Below are 18,261 nucleotides of genomic sequence, written 5' to 3'. Positions count from 1 at the left end.
GTCTATGATAATGGCGTCGTGGACTTTTATCCATTTCACACAGTCTTAACTCAAAGAATAAATTAATATACATATCAAGAATGATACAACTAAATTAAGAAATTACATAATAATATAAATTAATGGTTGAAAAACTGTTAACGTTGCGTGAAAAAGGCGGTAAAGAGTATTGACCAGTACCGAAGAAAGATATGGTCCAGTTACGACGAACCGGTCTAGAAAACCACCCACAGTTTCATTTCTACCATCCCACTTGCTATATTCACTGAACCCGACCACCCCCATATTCCACGCCTAACTATGGATTATCATTTCATACCCGTCTTATTATTATTATTATTATTCACATCGACTCATTTCTCTTCTCATTCAACCCATCTCTCACAATTTCCGTTATCCAACTTTTGCCAGGTAATGTGTCATTAATTGAATCTCATTGTGTGATTGTTTAGGTTCAGATAGTTGTCATGCATTCATGTGTTTCAAATCATATCTATGGATTTAAACTTTTGATATTTAAATCTCTTCCTTCTAGATTCAAACCGCATTGATCAAAAAATTTTAAAGTTTGACCGTCTATAGTTACAACGACGCCTTTCACTAAAAGTTTTTAAAGTTTGACTGTCTTTGATCAGAACGACCGTTTAAATATTAGTTAACAGTTTAAACGGTCTTTCGGACTCCACTATGGTCAGAACGGGCTGTCAGAAAGCCGTTAAGATGATGTTCAAACGAGGGGGTGTGTGGTGTGGTTCGGTGCGCTTTTGGGCTAAAACCAAAACTTCGGTTTTTGGAGTTTTAAAACCATTTAGTTTTGGTTTTTCAGTTTCGTTTTGGTTTCGGTTCGCTTTTGTTTTTTTGATTTTTTGCATTTGAGTCTTGCAAATTTTAGGCCCGAAAGAAAGTTTGTCGAAAATAATGAATATAGGTAGAAATAATTCTGTTAATTGTTAACTAATAGATTGTTATACATTTAGGTCAAAAGTATTTGAGTTACATGTATATTAAATTCTTATAAACTACTTAAAATAAAAACTAAAAACGTAAAATCTTGATATTAGGTTAGGTTCGATTTTTACAAAACCATAAAACCAAACCGTTGGTTTTTGTTTCGGTTCGGTTTTTTCGGTTTCTTGCACACCCCTAATAGTTCAAACAGCCATTCTGACCAATATTTTTCAAAGTTTGGCTCCCCAATGGTCCGAGCAGCCGTTTGGATAAAGTTAGATGACCGTTCTAACCAATAATTTTCACAGTCACAAAACCTGTGTATGGTCAGAACAACCATTTGGATAATGTTCAAACAGTCACTGACCATTAATTTTCAAAGTTTGGCTTTCGTATAGTCAGAACAGTCAGTCCAGATTTTTTTTAAAAGATCGTTTTAACCAATAATTTTTAAAGTTTGACTTTTTTTGGTCAAAACGGCCATCTAAGTATACTGTGGACGGCTGAATGATGGGCATATTCCTGTCAATTTTAGGTTTAGAATTTGGTGATAGTGAATTAATGATCTTAAATTATTATACCGCCGTTTCATTAATGAAGGTTTATGATCTAACTTATATCATATGTGAATTACAGGTTGAAAATCTACAGATCAAATCAATTTGACATGCTTTTGAACATCAGTCAACAACTCTGACCAATAAAACTTTAAGTAGATCAATAACTTTTATGGAAGCCAGAAGAATGAATATGAATATGAACTCTCATAAACCAGCCGCTGGCGGTACAATGGTGGTGCAGCAAGGGCTAAACACACCCGCACAGTACGATAACCGATCATCATCAAACAATAATAACTTTGGAGGAAATAAAATAATGATGATATCGAAACCGAAACCAAAATCAAAATCCAAGAGCTCTTTCAGCATGGAGTCAATGTTGGTGCTACTAGGACTGACAGCTTCATTACTGCTGCTGCCACTGATACTTCCACCTCTTCCACCGCCACCGCTTATGCTGTTGCTGCTTCCGATCTTCATAATGGCGGTTCTGACTGCGTTCGCCTTCATGCCCGCGACGAGTCGACACAAAGTGAAGGTGTGAATGGCCATTTTTTCTGGTTAAAATGGTTTGTGTTAGTTTTATTAAGAGATGTAAAGAAGGATCATATATACTTTTAGTTACTTGCTAAAAATGTTCATCATTATTTTATTTCTGAGATTTGTAATTTAGTAAACGTGTAATAAAACTTGTTTCGGTTAATTTTGTGCCTGAGATAAGCTTTTTGATTGAAAATAAACAGCTTTTATACATTAGATTTATTTGTTGACGATCTGTGATTAGAGCATTCTCGACAAGTACTTCATATCTTGTCGATCCATATTATTGTGAGTTATATTATATAGAGCGGTGGTAAGTGATTGTGAATAGAGGAGATAAAGAGATTTAAATTTGAAGTAATATTGTACACCTAGTTTTATTTTAATGTTTTTTAAAAGTGGTTATGACTTATGAGTGAATTAAAGAAAAAAATGTAATGATAAAAGTATAAAGAATATTATTTAATTGATAGAAAATAAAAAGTATAGTATTTTTTAGTATAATTATAAAAAATAAAGATAAAATTAGTTAGTTTGGGAATCCGCCGTTTCGGCTACCACAATAGTATATTCCATCGCGCCCCTTTCCAAAACTATGTAGTCCATGCGGCATGTAAAAAATTTTAACTTTCATCAAGTATGATAAATTATGACTATAGTACCTACTTTCCATTTAACTCAATACACTTTGGTCCTTCGAGTGGTTACCGTTAAATTTTTTGTTAAACTGATGCAAAAAGTCTATTTTACCCCCTCTAACTTAAGAAAAAAAAAATAAAAAAATCAAACTAAATCTCAAATCACCAAACTATTACACGTCTTGCAACTCTAGTTCAAAACATTAAAGTCTGCCAAATTGTATGCCACCAAAACGTCAAAACCTAACAATATAAGTCTTAAACCGGCTAAACTGACTAACTTGCTTCAACTTAGATGTTTTAAACATTCAATAGATTTCGATGTTTACATGAACGCCCTAATCTGCTTACACTGCTCATTTATCTAAACGGAAAAGCAATTACCAGGGAAAAAAAGGGAAATATAGAAACGAAAACAAAACTAGGTTAATTTGTGACCTTAGAGAAAGGGGACTGAAATTCAAAGAGTGCATTAAGTGAGTTTTCCATGAAATTGGTGGCGGGTCGACCCAACAACTTGTCTAAGGTCACAAATTAACTGTTAGAACCGATCCCTTAATATTTAGGTGTCGGACCTCAAGTTGTGTTGCACGCATTTGTTGATCCAATTCGCTTGGTTTTGACGAAAATTTTGTGCCTGATAGTTAACCACGGTCATACATAACTTTGTATTTTTAAAAGAAAAACATATTAAATCATGAATGTTAAAACGGCTGATTCGGTCTACACAGGCAGTTCCAAGTTCCAAACTTTAAACCGAATCATAAACCACTAAACCGATAAAACCGAACTGTGAACCAGACAATATATATTTTAAACAGGCCAAGCCGGTCAGCCTTTTCGGTTCAGAGGGTTTCAACAGATTATAATTTATGACCGCCTACCATGATATATGATTATTAAGAAAAGACTGACTGATTCCATGAAGCTTCTTCACAAATCTCTATTGCCATATCACTTGTACATGATCATTTGACATAGATTCATTAAAAACAGGACCCACAAAGATCCAAAATTTCTTCTTCTTAAACAACATGTTTCATTCATCATCATTCATGCATGAAGCAAAAATGGAGGAAGATGCTGCTCTACAACAGCCAAGTGCTCTTGCCCCTGGCCCGCCCCCTCCAACACTACACCACCCAACCGTTTAACCGCTTCCACCAACTGCCCCCTTAGTTGTTGGGACAACAAACACCCACCCGCCTTCACACACTCCCCGTACAGTGGCAGGTACGCTATTGCAACCCTTAACGGGCCAGGCAGATCCATTAAACATATGGGCGACCCGCCGCATTTCAAGATGCTAACCAGGTTATAGTAATGGACCTGACCTTGTTTCAACCCGTCTAAGAAAGCCGCCTCCGACCACTGTTCATGCAAGAGTCACGCAGCTCAGGGGCGACTGAGTCGTCGTCTGACCTGGAAATGGTGTCGGCCACTGCATATGTGGCGACTGGGTCGCCAAGGAAGTTGGATTGTAGGAGAAAGGCGACACCATCGAGGGACCCGCCGCTTCGTTCGCCGGCGGCTTTGAGGATTTCAATGCTGAGTGCCGCCAGGACGTGTTGTGGGACGTGTGGGAGGTGATAGGCGGCGATGTCGACTTGGCTGCTGGATGTGGCGGCTGTTAAAGCTAGACAAAGTTCCATGTCTCTGCAGCCTCGTTTCACAAACCATTGGACCGCTTGCATGCAGCCCCGTTCAGCGGCTCTCATTAACAGGCCTAAAAAGGCCATCGCGTTTCCTTCTTCCACTAAGCATTCCATGGTGCCTATTTTTCCGTAGTGGGAAGCAAACCCCAATGCCAGGTCAACATCTACATCCAAACTGTTCCTTTGAGCAATCTAAAAAGTCAACTCCCAATTTGGCACAAAGACAAAAATGAAAATACAAGTAAGCAAAAGAATGAGATGATAAACAAAACCCTATGTATACAAATACATTATTGGAAGTAAAAGTCCAATTATGACTGTTATAAACAAACAATAATGCTCTTATATTTGTAAGTGATTAAGCCTGAAATCGAACCAATAAGTCAGTGAACCATTCATTAAGCGTTAGGTGAAAAGTTTGTTTATGTTCATTAATTTATTAAACAAATGAACATGAACGAAACTTTTTGTTCATTTAGTTTAATGAACAAACATGAACACATGTCTTGTTCGTTCATTAATGCTCGTCAACATTAGTTTAGGTTCGAAACTTTTTGTGTATTTCCGTTAGTTTACGTTTGTGTAGATTCGTTAGTTTACATTTGTTCAAATATTCATTAATATTTAGGCCCATTACAATTTAGTCAAGTTTTATGTAATTAAAACATCCCCCATCATAATTTAGATCAGTTTTATTAAGTTTCTAGGCCCAACAGACTGATGTTCACGTTTACTTCTTAATTGGTGTTTGCTCAGTTATGTTTGTTAATCTATGTTCAGTTACGTTGAGTCGTTTATGTTCGTTTATACTAGTAATGAACAAACATAAACAAACACAAACACACTCAAATTATTAACAACTGAACACGAACAAAAGCCCCCTGTTCAACGTACTGTTCGTTTTCGATCGTTCTTTCGATTAAAATAAACGAACACGAACATGCCTCATTCGTGTTTGTTCTGCTCATTTACGAGCCTATATATTTCTGGTTACCTGTAACAATATGCGAACAAGTTCTGTGCTTCCGAACCGTGAAGCTTCAAGAAAGCATTGATTAACATTATCTGCACCACCTTCTACCAACATAGCTAGCAGCCCTTGAACAGCAGTTGCAGACATGCCTGAAGCCCAACCAGGATCAAATGAGCTTGAGAAAAGAGTAAACGGAAAGCAAGCTGCATCAAACGCCTCCGTGAAGTCCTTTCCGGTTAGATGATTGCCAGCTAGATCCAAGAAAGTCTTGAAAGCCGACAGCTGCAACTGAACTTGAACAGCAGAGTTGTGGTTAACCCTATCTTTGTTCCCTTGACAACGGGAATGAAACCCTATACATTTCAAAGCCCATTCCGTGAACTTCTGGACCTTAGCACCAGCTTCCGCCTTCAAAACCTCATCTCCGTTACACTCTTGTAATCGCTCATGTAAACTGATAACAAAACACAACTGTTAATTTAATAAAGATTATCAATTTAAAAATGACGTGATAAATATTACCGTTGTGCCATAACAGAAACAGTGTCTGCAAGGCTCATCGTTCGGCTTTGACATGCTGAAACACACGATGCTAAGAACGAAGTCCTAAGAGCCGCTCTCGTGAAGTCAGAAGCACCGTTGGAGATTATCGTCTTAATCAACCCAGTGATCCCATCAAGCTCCTGATGGGTGGTCAAGAACCAAATCGAATCAAGTGAAATACACAAAGCATCATTAAGCGTTTGCGGATCCACTAACGATATCAAGCTCTCAGCAAGCTCCCAATCATGTGAACTCACAGCACCCTGATACAACCGCCCCAGCTCAATCCGATCTTGCCTACTAAGCTTCTTCTCTTGACCACATTTCTCAACATTAGTAACTCCCGAACCGGTAGTCAACAAGCTGGATTTGAGCTTACTCCCATCGTTACAAGTACAACCGCCATGCTCTTTAACAACATCAACCTTTTCATTTTCATCCCTTTCGTCGGACTTACATGTTAAACTTTCATCATTATTCGGATGATCGGGTTCCATTTCGTCATGGGTTCCATGAATCCCTAACACGAACAAGGCGTCCTTGTCTCCCACAGCCGCCACAACTTTCTTCTTATCCATTTCTAGTTCCAATTAACAAGTACAGATTCGTTAATTTGATATCAACAAATCAATCACTTGAAGCAGCAGCAGCGGAATGCATCACGATATCCAAATCCTCCGATTCCTCGGCTTCGATCGAATCCGTTAATAATAATAATAATAAAAATATTAGAGAAAACCTTGATTCATATCTCTCCACCAACCAAAACCAGATCTAGGTTAACATAATCTGCGAGAAGAAGCAACAAACAAAACGTAAAATATAAAAATATAAAACCGGAAAAATAAACTAACCACAAACTTTGATAATTAAAAAGCAATAATAATAATATCGGGAAGAAAGAGAGAGAGATTGTTAGGGTTAGGAATAAGGCAACCGGAATACGAAAAAAAAGTGAACCTGATTGATTGATGGAATGAATGAAAAATAATAATATGATTAGCTAGCAGCTAGGGTTGAGGAAGGAAGGAGAGTGCGTGTGTGAGAGAGGGCTTGGTTTGGTTATTCTGGAAATGAAATGAGTTTCTTGCCTCACCTTTACCTTTCCTTCCCAACTCCTCTCTCTCTCTCTCTCTCTCCTCTTGTTGTTTTCGAGCCCAAATTGTTGGATTTTTCTATCATAAAAATATAATATAATATTATAATGGTTTATGTTTTTCGATTTTTACTGTACGCAGGTAAAATAGGTGGTGGTGGTGGTGGTGGTGGTGGTGGTTAGGTTAAAACAAACTGATTTGGATTTTAATTTTGAGTTTATGTTTTTGGGTAGGTTTTGTCATTTGTGGTTGGGTTAATGTGATTATAATGTTGAAAAAACGTGTTTTGGTTTGGATTAGTGAAATGAATGGGTTAGGCTAAGATATTTATATGATAAACGCGTATAATTTGGTGTTTAATCAAAAATAAATATAGCTTAAGGGGTGTTTGGTGACAATTATGAAATTGATTTTGGATAAAAAACTGTGAAACACGTATATCTTAAATAGAAAACTATAAAACACGTATAACATGTGCGTACGTAATTGATTTTCATTGCTATAGTGAATATTACAGAAAAGGGGGGCAAAGTAGTCACATAATACCCTTTTTAGTGTTAATTGCTTGACTTTCTCGTTGTACTTAAAACTGAAACCCTAGTAAGTTTTTACATAAAATTGTAATTAGAAAAACTATTTGTAGTTGAAGAATAAATTTTATTTTAAAATAAAGAATATAACGGTTTTCTTTTAGTAAAAAATGGATACTTTTAAAATGACATGTAGAGACCCCGTTATAAACGCATTAAAATGTAAACAGTGACATGTTTGGCCTCGATTCAATTCTACAATGACTCGTCGCACCATAAAGTTATGGCCATCTGGGGTCACGAGTGCAGATTGCTTACACCTTGGGTCCCACTTTTACAGAGATTCTCACCGATAATACAAGCCCCATTAAACATTTCTTCATGATTTAAACCCAAATTCCACTCTAAACCAAAGCCCACCCGATTGATTAATCATAAACCATGATCGAGCTATTCAGATTAAATAGCTCAATATCATGGGTCAATAGCTATAAGTTTCATCTAGAATTGTGAAAAACAAATAAGAACGGATTTGCACACCACAAGTCACATTTTACAAAAGTACAGATAATATCTTGAAAGTAAAAAACTTAAAACTGAAAGTGAAGTTTTTTTTCCACCAGTCTTTGTAGATATAGAGAAACAACATACTTCTCGATTTTCTACTCTTCAGCAGCACTTGCAGCACTTAGGTCAACATTCAGGTCAAGAACCTACAAAACACGCACGTGTTAGCACCAACTATGAAAATCAAGGGTCTCAATGTTGGACCTGATTATGTAATAAGTGTTTGAATTGGGTATTTTTTTATGGTGAAACAGGTTAAACAAGTAAACTTTAAAACATAGCTGAAAAAGAACCAGTCTGATTCGGGTTGAAAGTACGCCATGGCCAAGTGTTTACAGCCTTCTAAATTGATTTATATAAAAATAAATTGAAATTTATTTTAAAGCAAGTATAATAATATATTAACTTGGCTGAAAAGGAAACGGATAGATCAAATTAAAAGTAGCCCATAGACATAACTAAATGTTTTATGGCCTTTTAAAATATTTTATTAAAAAAGATAGAATCTCAACTTTAAAGCAAGTATAATAATAACATTCACTTGGCTGAAAAAGAAACAGGTTGATCAGGTTGAAAGTGGCCCATAGCCATAACCAAATGTTTACAGTTTTTTAAATTGTTCTATCATAAAAAAGATTGAAACTTCATCTTAACAACAGTATAATAAATGGTTGAAAAAGAAACAGGTTGATCAAGTTAAAAGTAGCCCATAGCCATAACCATGTATAGCCTTTAAAATTGTTAACAATTCAGAAGAATGAAACTTTATTTAACAGAAGTATTTACATACCTTTCCTGTGATCATTGAATACATGTTGAGCACATCAATCACGGTTGACTCAAAGTGAGTTGTAGCATCATAGCTCTATTGAACATAAGAAAAAGAATTACAACCAGATACTATTTAACAAAATTAAGTATAGGTAATGAGTTGTTATAAAATCTTACTGTGGATATAAAGCAATTATCCAAAGATGGCTCGTTGACTGGTCCGTATCTATCATAAACATCATAAAAGATTTCATCAACAGGACCGAGAAGGTCAAGCCCCGGCTTCAACTCGATTTCAGGTTGATCAGTTTCTGCCTCTGTAGATACAAACGCGATAAATTTCCCTTTTGGAGCAACATTGTGAGAGTATGAACAGCAAAAGAGATACCTGCAGAATTCAAATTTCAAATCATATATTTTTATTTTTTTTTAGTTGATATTTTTTTATGAAGCAAGATAAATGTAAAAATATTAAGTTATTAACTATTCAGATATTGTGTTTAAACTCACATGTCTGATCGGCGACCCAGCTGCTTTTGTGGCAGAATAACCTGAACTGAGTGAGAGTCATTTGTGTTTGGAATTGGGTGGCTCATAATACAAATTGCTCTGGCCACCTTGCCCACCTTTCTCACCTGTCATCAATCATGCTTAAATAAATTTGAATAAGAATTATTATAAAAAATATATAAAGTTAACATGATTTTATAATACCTTGTTAGGCAAATAGGAAGGATCACAAACGACTTTCTTGCACTTGGCGGTTTCACCCTCTGAAGTGACACCACAAACCTTGCCTTCTTCATCAAACTCAACCTAATATATTTTTAAATGATAACTTAGTGACCAAAATCATTAAAATCTAGAATATATTGATATGGGATACCTTGCACTCAGGTTTATTCAACATATAGGTTCCACCATAAACAGCACTAAGTCGAGCAAAGGCCTACAAAAATATAATAGAATGAAACATTGGGTTGAAATTAGTAATATTATTTTACAAGTAAATAAATTAGCATTATAAAAAATGTAGCATGAAAGTTGCACCTGAGGAAGCTCGCCTAATCCATACAAAGGATAGATGTAAGGTGACCCTCCTTGAAAACGCGCAAGTGACTCAGCATAGAGCTAGTGCGGAAGTAACATTGAAAATCAATTCGTTATAACCAAACTTATAACACGTTATAAGACAAATGACGGAAATTGATAATTGATAAAATGTTAATACCTTCATTCTTTTCACTGTATCCAGAGCAGGTTCGTTTAAGTAGCGATCGTCTCTGTGCAAAGCTAAAGCATGGCCAATGAAATCCACAGTGTTGTCATCAAGACCGTACTTACTGAAAAAATAATATATTATTAGTAATGTTTACAAAAGCCATTAATTAGCACCTACATCAATATAACTCTATTTAATTAGAAAAAATTACTTTACTAATCTAACACACGTGTAAATTATGCCACACTAAAAACATAAAATACAGAAATCAAACATGCATCTCCCAGTAATATAATGCAATGTCAAGCTGTATGCTAAGCCAATGATTGATGACTTATTTATTTATTTGTTAAAGAGTCTAGAGGCTCTATAGATATTCTATCGTTTTTGCATCTATGTGAAAGCACCATATAACTCAATTAACCAAATCTCGCATAGTATAATGCAGGATAAATCAGAAGTAACTATAAGAAGTTAATCTTAAAAAACAAGAAGCATACGCAATAAGCTCTCTAGTTGTCACTCGCGTCAAATCCATCCCCTCGTGTGTTTTGGGATCATTCTCGTTGTAGTCCTGAACATAAATGAAGAACTTGCGGGCCCGACGCTTCTCAAAGATACCCATCAGAGGGGACTTGAGGGCCTCCATGTCAGTAGCAGGAAACTTGTGCACCTATGCAGTTAAAATTATCAAGTAAGACTTAAATATCAGGAAATTGACAGTTGTTAAAAAAGCAGGTAGAAATCACAACTATTTGACACAAACAACATACCTTTCCTTTATTGTAAACAAAACTGCCATCCACTGCTTTGAAGTACAGATATTTTGTGACATCGGTGTGAATGAGGACACGTACCAGAGCCCCATTTGCCATTATAAACTTGCAAAATAAAAAAACATCATAAGCTGATATAAAAATAGAAAAAGAATTAGAGCCAGAAAAAGAAAAGTTAACAAGATATAGATACCTTCGGGATCATGTCCACATTGTAATCTCTGCTAGAACCTAAGTGAGCTGGAGGCTTATCACTTCCTCTAAATTTCTTCCACAGCTGTAATTGTTGAATCGGTTATGTTACTAAAATCTATACCAAACAGTGTTTAGAGTTTAGACATCATATTAAACAAGATTTAATAAACAAAACCTGAATAAGGTTGAGCGAGGTTGATTCTCCCCCATAATAATCATTCCTGTCCATGTGCAAAACCTGATTTACAGACAAAGTGTAAGAGGCCATTAATCTATTTGGCCGATAACATGAAAATTGTCACTTTGTACTGAAAATAAATAACAGTTCAAACTCACTAACATGTGCACCACATCAAAAAACATGTGTAACAAGTGTGCAAAAAAACTACAGTGTACATCTAAATTCATGTCAAATGAAGAACACATTGAGATTGTATACTTCTTTATAAGCAGATAAAATCCAAGATTTCAATAAAAAATATCTTCTACGGAACTAATATAATACAAATTGTAAGACAGCCTACAGATTAATAGATTAAGAACACAGCAATTAAATTTAAACAATGCCAAAATCTCAGATCATACTACTAAACATCATTCGGCAAACCTAAAGTCATTGCTTCAATGTTTGTGTGTGGATGATTTAATATGCAATATTAAAGTGAACAAGTATATTACAGTCTCTGTTTGTATTCGTTTCCTTCTTATTCTTACATTCAGTATATTTATAGTCGCTGATACCTTAAATATCGTAGCGATACATGTATTAACCATGATGCATTAGACAAGTTACAGATTTTCAAATATATAAATTTATATTCTATGAAATCAAATTTAACCAAAATAATACCGTTGGCAAGTAACATATTTTCAGTTCAGCAAATTTATATTCTATAAAATCAACTTTAACCAAAATAATACCAACTCAACGGTTCCACCAACTACATAATAAAATACAAAAGAAACCTAACACATAAATGAAGGTAGAAAAGTCCAAAAACCACGACTTACCAAGTCAAAAGATTGTAGAAAATGTAGATAGTGACAACCATGGAAAAAACAATCAGAATTTCTTTTAAAAAAAAACTTAAGTTTTAACTAATAGTTGAAGTTAAAAATTAGCCTTCAAAACATAAAAAGAAAACATATGCACTACATTTGATATAAAGTTCCATAAACTTAACATACTGTAGTCATTAAATACGAAACCCTTATTGAATGCATTTGTTCAAAAAAGGTATTTGTTATTCAAAAGTCTCAATATAGCTTGAATATATATTTCTATATTTGCATCCATCAAAATAAACATAATTCTTAGCCTTACACAGCATAACAGAATAAAAATAACCGATACAACTATTTACTATGTTTTGCAATTAGAAAGAAAGTTAACGTAAAAATATCTTTATGATATGTACGTGTATACACATGCACGCACACGTGCATGCGTAACAACGTTTTTTCATGATCTAAAAACATCTTATCAGATTACAAGTCAAATAGAACTTTTTTTGACGTAAAAAAGAACTTTAACCAAATAACATATAACACATCTAAAAGTGATTACATGCATATAAATATTTATGATAACCATTGTAAAAGATGAAGGCATACTTTATTCACATAATAATTTATTTGAAAACTCATAAAAAGCTGCAGTAATTATTGTATTTAGACAAATTATACAAAGATTGTGGGTACCTTCGTTGATTATTAGCCGTATAAGTACTAAAAAGGTTAAAACACTAGCATACGTGAAAATTAATCGAGATAAAAGATTGGCTCTAGATGATGTTTTGATGTACTGTACTGCTGTTTACTTAAAATTCACCTTAACGTATTAAATAGTGATATAAAAATATGTTTATCTGTAAAATTGTCTTCTTTTAAACAACAAAACTACAAACTCAACTAAAATATTTATCATTCTGTTTTATTATATAATCTCAGAACTCAAAAATGCATATAAATCATTTTTTAACCTTAATAGTAGTGTCATCTAGTTGCAAAAATGAATTCCAAAAATCAAATCTCACTAGATCAGCAGCTCTAATAAACTCCATCACCGTCAATTAATAACAAAATCATCACATACTAGCAGACATTTAATGAGCACACAATTATAATTAGCAAAATAGCAGACGGTTCACGGTTCAAATCCAAAACTGACGCATACATAAACTAATTTCACACACTGCCGACTTTTGTATCAACAGACATTTAATGAGCACAAAATTATAACTAGCAAAATAGCAGACAGTTAACAATCCAAATCCAAATTGACGCATACATTAACTAACTTCACACACTGCCGACTTTTGTATCAACAGACATTCAACTAGCACAAAATTATAATTAACAAAATAACAGGCAGTTCAAATCCAACTGACGTACGTCTAACAATTTCACACACCGTCAACTTTAGCATCAACCGACATTTAACTAGCACAAAATCATAATTAGCAAAACAACAGATTCACAACCCACCTTATACTTCTCAACTCTAATCACAACTTTTCACTAACCAAATCTCAATTAACACAAAAACTCACAAAGCATAAAATTACTCCAAAGCACTCATATCACAAAAGCCTCGGATCGTTACAACACGCAATCAGATCATTCTTTAACATAACATACACACCTAATCAATCATTTCAGATCTGATCATCCGTACAAACTATCGACCGCAAATGTTGACCTAAAACAACGAATCAACTACAATTCTTCACATAACAGATTCGTAACTACAAATCAACGAGATATAAGTTTAAAAAATAAGTTACAGATGTCCGATTTATGAATTCAAATACAGAAATGATGATGATGATAATGCCTTGAGACCGTCAACGGAGAGAAGACCGCTGAGGATGCATTCCTTGAGGCCAGTACCGAGGACGATGACGTCATACTCTTCATCCATGGCGGATCGAATCGGCGATTGAAAGAAAGAAAGTAAACTGGATGAGATGCAGTACAGGTAGGGTTTGTTTATTTGTTCAAAAGAAAGTAAACTTATGGGATTGGATTTATTTATATATATATCACCGAAGAAACACATAGATGCTTTGCTTCGTGGGGGAATATAAGAAGACCAACACATTTGGCTTCTATTTTTGTTTAATTACGAAGTTAGTCCTTCAAGTTGAGTGACACTGAATACGTATTACGTAAGGCGACGGTGCGTTTACGGGATGGGCAGCGATGCTGCTCAGTCTTGGAAGGAACACCGCTTTGTAGGGCTCGGTTTCGGGGAAAAAAAAAAAGAAATCCTGATTAGGTATGTTTGTCGCTTCTCCTGATCTCACAACGGTCATATGATCATTTATTAGATCAACTTGAGCTTTCTCGTGTATTTTAAATTTAATTGTGTTATGTATTTGTATATGTTAATTCTTTATGGGGTTTAGTTTGTAACTTTTTCATTGTTTGTAGAATCTTTCTCATGCCTATTTGGTAAGGAGATTGTTTGATTTTTCATTGATTTAATCCGTTGTGAATTGCGAAGACCGTCACTTATTTGCTCTGTTGATGGTTATCGTTATTATGTCACATTTGTTGATGATTATTCCAGATTTATGTGGTTTTATCCTTTATGAGCTAAATATGGTTTCTATGATGTGTTTAAGTTTTTATGCGTTTGTTCAAACACAATTTCATGTAAGATAACGGTATTCCAAAGTGATGGTGGCACTGAATTCTTGAATTATAAGGTTCGGAAATTACTTGAAGATAATGGAACGTTTCACCGTATTTCATGCCCTTACACTCCACAACAAAACAGGCCGGTTGAATGTAAACATAGACATATTGTGGAACGGGACTCTTGATTAGTTGTCTAAAAAACATACTTAAAAACGTCAACAATATTGGTTGGTGAGTTTATAGGAATTAAGACATCACCTGTCTATAGTAACTATATTCGGTGTTCATGATTGTTGAAGTAAATTTTCATTAGGCGGGTCCTGGGGCAGATGTTCCATGAGTACCGAGTAAATAAGAAGACAACCACACCTCGTCTTATTATTCTCATGCCAAATATGTAAAATCAACTCATTACAAGGGCCCAAGCTGAAGCCTTATGGACCACGCTCTAATGCTCTAGTCAAATACAAGCAATTGCCATAAATATGAGAGAATATGAGTATCTGATATGATTGGAAAGACTAAAAGAGGGAGGCCCTTTAGGCTGTAAGGTATGGAAACCAATATGCTGAGTGGCAAGTAGTGCCGGCGGTGAACACCACGCCGCTCAAATCAGCACCGATGGCAGTGGAGTTTTAAAGCTTAAATTGCCGCTAAAAATGCTATTCACATTTGAGAATTCCAAAAGAAATATTAATTATTTATTCTCATATCCTAACTGCATGCATTTGACCATTTCCAAAAGGACAAATAAAGGTTTTTTTTATTTCATATAATCGTTGTCTAACGCTTAGTGTGTTTTTTTTAATAAGATATAATCGCAAAACCTACTAAAACCATACAAATAAACCCATTCTTTCTCCTTTTTTCCATATCAAAAACTTATGAATCTCTTTCAACTAAGATGGATTTTTCATCGATGATGAGTCGAGTTCGGTCGTTCCGCTTTTTATTCACACGATCGTGTCTGCTGCAGCCGCTACAGTAACCGACGAGGGCGGAAATTCGACAATAAAAACGGGAAGAACTGCTTTAAAATCCTCCAAACTAACATTGACGTCAAGGACGAAAAGCGTAAACGAACATTGGAGGCATTGCAAGCTCAAATCGTCAACAAATATGTTTGGTTGTTGTTTTTTTCTTTTTCTTATTTTACGTTTTTAATTAAGTAATTTTTTACTTCTATTTAATTTTCTCGAATGTAACTTTATTTTTATTTTTATTTTTATTCATATTTTAATTTTAGTTGTATTGAATTAATTTTTGTTATATGAAATTATTGTAAGATAAATATTATTATTTTATTTAAAAAGTTAGGAAAGTGATGATTTGGTGACCATTTCTATATAATTGTGAAATGTAGTGTAAGAGAGTATGGTATGATGTGGCGTTGACGTGACACATCAAATTGGGAAGCAAAATGACATCAACATCTAGTAGTCTTAGGGACGAAGGGGGTTCTCTCAAGTATCCTAACTTCCACCAGTCGTGTATCATGCCATGATATTCACACTATAAACTCTTTTAAACTCGTCGTTGACATCCACACCTATTAGTCTCTGATGTGTAGCTCAATTAGTTAAGGGGGTGTAAGACTTAAAACAATAAAACCCCTTAATTATAGACAACACTTAAGTATCCTAGTATCAATTTTTTAGTTTAAAATATAGATAAAAAAACAATCACGTTAAAGTAAACCTTAAAACATTTCATTCAATTACGATAAAATAAAAAAACAAACAATTAAAAAGGTTTAAAACATCCCAATGCCTCCTCTCATGGTCGAAACACCTAATCTCATGTTCGAACCACCTCTACTAGCACCTGAACCGATTCCTAGGCCGGTCGAACCGCCTCATTGAGTTTTAGAGGATTTTTTATTACTTGACTTTTTAAATTTTCCATAAAAACTGTGTAACATCTTACTTTTGATAATAATAAATAAAGAATTTCGTTTACTTAATGGTGTGCTATTATTTAGTTAAGTTGAATCTATCTTCTATCTATTCTAATAAATAATATAACTTTTGTCAATTGTCAAGCTTATAGCCCCCCTCACCTTTTTACAACAAATTTCATATATGGTCCTTATCTTTTAAGTTATTTCAATATATGAATTCAAGTTTATGTTTATTAAATATAAATACTAGCTGATTCATTCATTAACATTAAAGGTGAAATAAGAAAATATCAAAATTGAAGTTGCAAACCTGTTATAATAAAATTTGAAAATCACAAGTAATTGCAAATTAAAAAAAAATAAAGTGACATTACTGTTTAAGAATTTGGATTTGTATGGTAAACTATAAATTGTTTTTAAGCAGGGATTCAAACAGCAGTGTGTAACTTTTTATATAAGATTGGTTTCAAATTTGGATTTAAAATTTTCTCATATGCACTTGAACTCATGAAATGTGTATTTTCTTATTTTTCTTCAAACATTTTGTATAAATATTACAAACATGGAGAATACCTATTATATATATATATATCTTGGTGTTTAGCATTAAATCATTGAAGTTGAATATTATAATTATAATCTATATGCATAACGATTAACTCTATGAACAATCTATCATCTATTTATATGACTTTTTTGTGTAGTATAAAGGGTTTTAGCAATAACAAGATCAATATTTAGTTTTCAATATTTTCTTATATAATTCAAACCAAAATGCTTCAGAAACATATGTTTTGTGACTTGATTTATACTTTTTCTATGCATTCAAATATATTTAATTTAATATACCTTATAAGATAAATTACTTAATTAAAAGCATTTGTTATTTTAAACCAAAAAATTGGTTTCAATCCCATTTCATTATTTTCGTTTTCCAAAAATCATTTAGGATATTGAAACCTAGAATACCGTTTTCATCAGTTATTTACATAATTCCTATATTATATTAACTTATTAATTTTATATTTATACAAATACAACGAATTGAGGTTATGTTAGTGTTACATGTTGGTTAATACATATTTAAAGTGTTTATTATGGTTTATGTTCAAAATAATAAAAAAAATAAAAAATCGATTCATTATATGTGGCATGAAAACAATCGACTCGGACTATATCCTGGCAACGCCAGCGAGTAAGGCTTAGCTTTTAATATATAAAAATATATATGATTTAAAAACTAAAAGTTTATTTTTGTTAACCCGAAACCTAGAATTATGACCCAAGAACCAACCCTAATTACTTCGGTTCAGGTTCGGGTTAGTATTTTCTTGGGTTCGAGTTTCTCGGGTTGAGTTAGTTTGGGTTCGGGTACGGGTTTTCTTGGGTTGGGTTTCAAGTTACGAATAAAAGTGACAGTCATACTTCCAACTATTATATATAAGAATCACTACCTTCACTTTATGCAACTTTAAATCTTTTAAAATTCTTCTAACTCAAAACAATCACTATTATTTGAACATGGTTATAAGGTTAGCATGTATTTGTCATTTTTCTGGCAATTACATTCATATGAAATGAAACAAATCATTTTGTTATAGTTTAATTTTCGGTATTTATGTTGCTTGATTATAGAATTTTTAAATATAAAATCAATTAAAAATTTTCATACATGGAATATTAATGACAACAAATTTATCA

The 18,261-nt window shown here is 33.8% G+C and overlaps 1 protein-coding gene, 1 long non-coding RNA gene and 1 pseudogene across 3 annotated transcripts; 1 reads left to right on the top strand and 2 right to left on the bottom strand.

Annotated features, from left to right (window-relative positions):
- The first annotated feature begins 296 nt into the window (after positions 1 to 296).
- On the top strand, positions 297 to 2,264 carry LOC143581352 (uncharacterized). The gene is made up of 2 exons (XR_013143807.1): positions 297 to 411; positions 1,585 to 2,264. It is a non-coding gene; the product is annotated as an uncharacterized LOC143581352 (long non-coding RNA).
- Positions 2,265 to 3,571: 1,307 nt separating this feature from the next.
- On the bottom strand, positions 3,572 to 7,032 carry LOC143581348 (ankyrin repeat protein SKIP35-like; annotated as a pseudogene). The gene is made up of 4 exons (XR_013143806.1): positions 6,818 to 7,032; positions 5,837 to 6,646; positions 5,336 to 5,768; positions 3,572 to 4,533 (listed from the first exon to the last, which is right to left on the bottom strand). The product of XR_013143806.1 is annotated as an ankyrin repeat protein SKIP35-like (transcript).
- Positions 7,033 to 7,969: 937 nt separating this feature from the next.
- On the bottom strand, positions 7,970 to 14,009 carry LOC143581347 (guanosine nucleotide diphosphate dissociation inhibitor 2-like). Its single transcript, XM_077064169.1, has 13 exons — positions 13,852 to 14,009; positions 11,191 to 11,253; positions 11,014 to 11,097; positions 10,818 to 10,925; positions 10,545 to 10,717; positions 10,054 to 10,165; positions 9,873 to 9,953; positions 9,709 to 9,771; positions 9,537 to 9,638; positions 9,333 to 9,457; positions 9,000 to 9,210; positions 8,842 to 8,916; positions 7,970 to 8,197 (listed from the first exon to the last, which is right to left on the bottom strand). The coding sequence occupies exons 1-13, from the start codon at positions 13,936 to 13,938 to the stop codon at positions 8,147 to 8,149; spliced, it is 1,335 nt and encodes a 444-aa protein (XP_076920284.1). The 5' UTR covers positions 13,939 to 14,009; the 3' UTR covers positions 7,970 to 8,146.
- Positions 14,010 to 18,261: the final 4,252 nt, after the last annotated feature.

This window comes from Bidens hawaiensis, unplaced genomic scaffold (genome assembly GCF_021521415.1).
Source record: "Bidens hawaiensis isolate Kalapana, Puna unplaced genomic scaffold, B.hawaiensis_p1.1 tig00030887_1, whole genome shotgun sequence".
NCBI lineage: Eukaryota > Viridiplantae > Streptophyta > Magnoliopsida > Asterales > Asteraceae > Bidens > Bidens hawaiensis.
The sequence above is the reverse complement of the archived record's forward strand: the minus strand, read 5'-3'. Positions and strand labels throughout refer to the sequence as shown.